This window comes from Drosophila biarmipes, unplaced genomic scaffold, assembly GCF_025231255.1.
Source record: "Drosophila biarmipes strain raj3 unplaced genomic scaffold, RU_DBia_V1.1 ptg000005l, whole genome shotgun sequence".
Classification (NCBI taxonomy): domain Eukaryota; kingdom Metazoa; phylum Arthropoda; class Insecta; order Diptera; family Drosophilidae; genus Drosophila; species Drosophila biarmipes.
In genome coordinates, this window is record NW_026114527.1 from 1628118 (window position 1) to 1633713 (window position 5596).

The 5596-nt window shown below is 50.9% G+C and overlaps 2 protein-coding genes across 2 annotated transcripts; one reads left to right on the forward strand and one right to left on the reverse strand.

Moving 5' to 3' along the window:
- The first annotated feature begins 3777 nt into the window (after positions 1 to 3777).
- LOC122817981 (uncharacterized) lies at positions 3778 to 4236 on the forward strand. The gene has a single exon (XM_044091415.2). The coding sequence runs from the start codon at positions 3778 to 3780 to the stop codon at positions 4234 to 4236; it is 459 nt and encodes a 152-aa protein (XP_043947350.2).
- Positions 4237 to 4778: 542 nt separating this feature from the next.
- Positions 4779 to 5233, reverse strand: LOC127011668 (uncharacterized). Its single transcript, XM_050889675.1, has 2 exons — positions 4946 to 5233; positions 4779 to 4884 (listed from the first exon to the last, which is right to left on the reverse strand). The coding sequence occupies exons 1-2, from the start codon at positions 5231 to 5233 to the stop codon at positions 4807 to 4809; spliced, it is 366 nt and encodes a 121-aa protein (XP_050745632.1). The 3' UTR covers positions 4779 to 4806.
- Positions 5234 to 5596: the final 363 nt, after the last annotated feature.

The following is a 5596-nucleotide window of genomic DNA, read 5'->3' on the forward strand; positions in this document are numbered from 1 at the left end:
TGTCTTCAGGGATATTAACAATGTTTGTAAATGCGCACTTTACGTTATCAGGGAAAACATTCATAGAATCGTTACTAAGCAATGTGATAAAAATCTTTTTTGAATAACCTAAAGTTGGTCTCTTAATTTTAGTTATTGAAACGAAATCCAATTAATTTTGTTTTTACCAGTTTGTACTGGATTTTTTCTTCGAACCGATCGTGTTAACTTCTCACGTCCTGTTACATATCTAAGATTTCGATATTGTATTGTATTGTTTTCGTTTTTAATTTTTCACACTTAACACTGCCTTTTCCAATCCTAATTTTTTTATATCTATTTTACTATTCAGAAAAGAAGTATTTCTTAACTTTCGTTTTTCTGGTAAAATATTTTCGTTTGCATTTAAATTCTCTATCATTGTTTAACAATTGGTTCGCTTTCAAGCGATTAAGACTCTTGGATTTTCAGGATAAATTTGTCTTGCTAAACATTGAAATTAAAGCTTATCAAAAGGATTTTTGAAAGCAACAATATATTTGGTATTTAGTAAAATATCCTGGTGTGCGAAGATTTAAGAAATTTGTTCTGAGTCACCACTACTACTGATAAGTTCCTATTGGGCTAATCTTTAATAAGCTCACACACATTTTTGTTAAACGCTCCCATCATAAAATCGTCCAATATTAAAAGAATAGCTTCATTTACTTCATTTTCAATTGTTTCAAGAGCTACTTTAAAATATTTAATCTTTTCGTAATTGGGCTTGGCACTCTCCTCTGCATAACACCAAATAATTCGATCTATTGAAATATTAAAAAGATCATTCTTTTTGGTGATTAGATTTTCTAAAAAGGTTGTTTTTCCCGATCCTGAGCGTCCACAAATAAGCATTGTAAAAGGATGTATAAATTGTGTAAACATTTGGTGTGAATCTGAATATTTGGAATGAATTTTAATATATTATATTCTTACTAATTGCTTATATAATGTTTTTAAGTTATACTAGGTTTTATTAATATTCTCTTGATCGCGTTTCTTGGAGCAGTTCTTCTCGAAATGAGTATCAGATCCGCAATAATTACAATAAATAAGTTGCGTGTATCCATTTTTACGGGGATCATTTTCAAAAAATCTCTTAAAAGAATCCATTATAAGAGACAACCTGATAGGACCATGAATTTCTTTTTACTAAGTTTTAAACACATGTGTCACCATTACTATATATTTCATAATTGGTGTTTTCTAAGAATACAAACAGCTTAAATAAATTATTTAATGAACATCGAAGTGGAAGTTTTTTCTTGTGTATTCTACAATTCGTAAAAAAAATTGGGTAGTTGAGTTAAACTTCTTCCGATATCTTTTCACCGCCGCAACGAGTCCCACGACAGCAGGTAACAGGAGCACCACGAGGAGGCCAATGGACGCCACCACAGCAGCAACAGATACAACCAGCGAACACGGTGTGGAGACCGCCAAACACAACACAGAGGCCGCGGGGCACGACACACATTGCAGACCCCCATGAGGCCTGCCGAAGGTGCGGCGGCCACGGACACTGGACACGAGGATGTCGACTCCAACGCCTGTTGTTCTGCTGGGTATGCGGGAAAGTAGGTGTCAGGAGCGTCGAGTGCTGCCAGCAGGCTGGAAATGCCAGCGACCTCAGCCGCAGAGAGGCGGGCGGGGGTCGCAAGATGCTACCTCTCCAAACTAACGGGCAAGCTAATCGAGGAGGAGCAGCAGTTGTCCGCAGCGGTGACGATTGGGGGAGGCACGTACATGGCCACGATCGACACCGGGGCAACAGCGAGCTTTATAAGCAAGGAACTGGCGGACAACCTGGCTGCCCTCGGGAGGATTACGAGGACACGGCGGCAATTTAGGTTGGCAGACGGAAGGTGCGGCGGAATCGATGAACAGCTGGAGGTGGAGATCGCATTCGGGAACAAGCGACTAACCATGAACCTGTTGATACTACCAGGGGTAGTAGATTCATTGGTGTTAGGATGGGACTTTCTAACTCAAGTCGGTACCGAGATAAGGTGCGCTGGACACGAGGTGAGAATACCGGCCAGGAACCGACACAATGGGTGGTTTGAGGAGAGGCTATCGGTAGCAGTCGTACAGCAGGAAGCAGAGTATGACGACACAGCGAAGTTCCTTGAGGCAGAGCTAGCCAGTTTTAAAACCATGACAGGAACGTCGAACATGGCAGAGCATCAAATAACGATGAAGGACGACAAGCCAATAAAACAGCGATACTACCCGAAGAATCCGGAAATTCAAGGGGAGATCAACGCGAAGGTGGACGAGCTACTCCAAATGGGATGCATAGAGCACTCAACCAGCCCATACAGTTCTCCCATCGTGATGGTTAGGAAGAAGACGGGCAAGTGGAGACTGTGCGTCGACTTCAGGATGCCTAGCCGATGCCTCGAATAAATTATATCCTCGACCAGCTAAGAGAGGCACGTTGCATAAGCAGCTTGGACCTGAAGGATGGCTACTGGCAAATCCCGTTGAAAGAAAACAGCAGGCAGTACACTGCATTTACAGTGCCGGGAAAGGGCTTATTTCAGTGGAGAGTAATGCCGTTCGGACTCCATTCGGCATCTGCGACCTTCCAGCGGGTGTTGGATCGGGTAATTGGTCCCGAGATGTCGCCGCACGCATTTGCGTACCAGGACGATATCATAGTGATCGGACGCACACTAGAAGAGCACAAAGCAAACTTGAAAGAGGTATTCCGGCGACTGAAAGAGGCTAATCTGAGATTAAACCCGGAAAAATGCCAGTTTTTCAAGAAGGAGCTGCTGTATTTGGGTCATAGAGTGATTAGCGACGGGATAGGCACGGATCCGGAAAAGGTAGCAGCCATTGCCGAATTAGAGCCGCCGTCAACAGTAAGAGAGCTCCGACAGTACCTGGGAGTAGCTTCATGGTATCGGCGATTTGTACCTGACTTCGCAAAAATAGTCACACCACTCAACGATCTGCTGCGCAAGGGCAACAAGTGGGTGTGGACACAGGAACATCAGTCGGCATTCGAAGAGGTAAAGGCAAGGCTGGTGGCAGACCCTGTACTGGCGTGCCCGGATTTTGAAAAACCGTTTGTCCTGCAGACGGACGCAAGTGATTACGGTATTGGGGCCATTTTGACTGAGGAAACCGAACGGGGCGAAAAGGTGATCTCTTACTCAAGCCAAACGCTTAACGGGGCTGAGAAAAACTACTCCACGACCGAAAAGGAGTGTTTGGCAATAGTCTGGGCGATCCGGAAACTTAAGCCGTATTTGGAAGGGTACCACTTCAAGGTGGTAACCGACCACATGGCGCTGAAGTGGCTCAACAGTATCGAGAGCCCTTCAGGAAGGATCGCCAGATGGGCCCTGGAGTTGCAGCAGTATGACTTTGAAATAGCGTACAGGAAGGGACAACTCAATGTGGTGGCAGACGCATTATCAAGGCAGCCACTACCAGTAACACTGCGAGGGATCAAGGAGACATCGGCGACGGAAGCCTCCGCAGCTAGGTTATACAAGGGAACGCCGGAGAGTGGGAGCGCTGAGTTTTCTTAATCTTTCCCGAAGTAAGGGGGGAATGTGAGGAGTTGAATAACTCCCCACAAATCCCAGCAGCAGATGGCCGGACGCTCACCAGGTACGCGGCGAATTCGCGTAGTGGCGGCGCGGCGAAGAGCGAGGACGTAGAACGAGAGAGTTTGGAGATCGAGGACGAGGCGCGGCGGAAGACGGAAGAGACTCAACTGCGAGAGATGGAGGAGGACCCGGAATGGCAGGCCCGTTTGCGACGGGCCGAGGAGGAGGAGCAGCAGTTGTGGGAGGAACAGGCATGCCCACCCACTCCGAGGTAAGTCGCCGAACCGTGGGTGCCGCCCCAGGAGGTGGCCGACGTTCGGGCTGCCTCTCCGCCGGGCTGGCTGCCGGGCTGGCTGCCGGAGGTGCCGCTTACGCCGCGGAACGAGAGGTCGCCGACGCGACCACCCTCACCGAAAGGCGAGGCGCTCCCTGTCCGGTCGCCACCACCGCCGCAACCGGATACGCCACCTTCACCGGCGAGGCACGGCGGGGAATCTCCCCGGTGGAAACCCGCGCGACCACCCACGCCGAGGTTCGAACGGCCGCCGGCGGTAGGAGCGCACCCGCGTCCGGACACGCCGCAATACCAACCCGGAGACCCGGTGGGACACCACGTCCGAACGGACATCCCGGCGGCGCACGTGACCCATAGCGTGCGGTCGTTCGTGGCCGAAGGCGTGAGGTGGCGGCAACAGACGGTCGTCTGGACATGGCCGGAGGTCCCCGCGGAGAAGGCGATGGTGGAGGAGCCCCGGATTTGGGAGGAGACGGGACCTCGGGTGAGCCGGACCTATGGACCTCGCCGACACCGAGTACGCGGCCATCGACTCCAGGGACAGGGCCCACGACACCGGCAGCGACGCGAGACGAGGCGGAAGCGGCGGAGCCTCAGGAGAGGGGACCGTGGAAATGGCCGGAACCGACGGGAGGTGGAAGGCCAAGCTTCAAACGTCAACATTCGGCGCCCGTGGAGCCCGCATCGGCGGCGCGTCCTAAGTTGGCGCGGACGATGTCGGCGCCGGAAGGCCAGCGATGGCTGGGAGTCCCAGAGCAGGAGTGGCCCGCAGGAATCGCGGAGGAACCGGCGGTACGCGAGGCTCGCAACCTGGGCGGCAGGCGCAGCGTGCGGATCAGGAGTGGCGGACGCACGTATCGCGTGAGGCTGGGGCTCGCGGGCATGAGGGTTTTCATGGAGCAGTAGTAAAAAATAAATCGTGAAAATCTAACACGCAAAGCTAATGAGCGGAGAGGGCGGGAGCGCGGCTGAAAGCGTGAAGAAGGGGGCATACATGGCAGCAACCTGAAAGCGAAGGGGAAGGGTTAGGGCGGAGGCAAAGACCAAAAAACTCCAGCTTACTTACCCGCTGCGAAGCGAATTCTGAGTCCTCTCCGCTCCCGCTCACGAAGAAGTCCGCGTGGAGCCGGGTCAGCCAGCTGAGGGCGAATGAAGGAGGAAAGTGAAGGAAAGTCGCCGAAAGGATAGGAGCGAAATTGGAAAAAGGAAATGGAAACTCACCTTGAGAAGTCGCCAATTTTGCAGACTCACCAGATAACAGGGAAGGGGGCGCCTCGATAGGCGGTCGATTAGCACTGGACGATAGTGCGATCGATGGGCACAAGAAAATGGAAATATCGGTGATGATGAACATCGCGGCTCGCAAGTGGCAACGCCGCACCAGCGATATCGATATCTGGGTATCGATAGCTGATTAATATCGGTGCCCAGTGGGAACAGATGGAGGATCGGCGCGGGAGATTTGAAATTGCTATACGGAGGACGACCGGCGCTGTGGAAAGGAAACAAGATGGAAAGCGTCGAGGGAACGTCGAGGGAGCAACGAGGGAGCACCGAGGGAACCGGAACGAGATGCGCCCTGACTCAATGGCTAGGATATACAAGGGAACGCCGGAGAGTGGGAGCGCTGAGTTTTCTTAATCTTTCCCGAAGTAAGGGGGGAATGTGAGGAGTTGAATAACTCCCCACAAATCCCAGCAGCAGATGGCCGGACGCT

Bases quoted from the DNA above. Each gene is read 5' to 3' on its own strand.
- LOC122817981 (XM_044091415.2), top strand. From the start codon at position 3,778: ATGGCAGGCCCGTTTGCGACGGGCCGAGGAGGAGGAGCAGCAGTTGTG.
- LOC127011668 (XM_050889675.1), bottom strand. From the start codon at position 5,233: ATGTTCATCATCACCGATATTTCCATTTTCTTGTGCCCATCGATCGCA. The intron at 4,885-4,945 runs GTAAGTAAGCTG...CTTCGCTTTCAG, and splicing joins CAGAATTCGCTTCGCAGCGG to GTTGCTGCCATGTATGCCCC.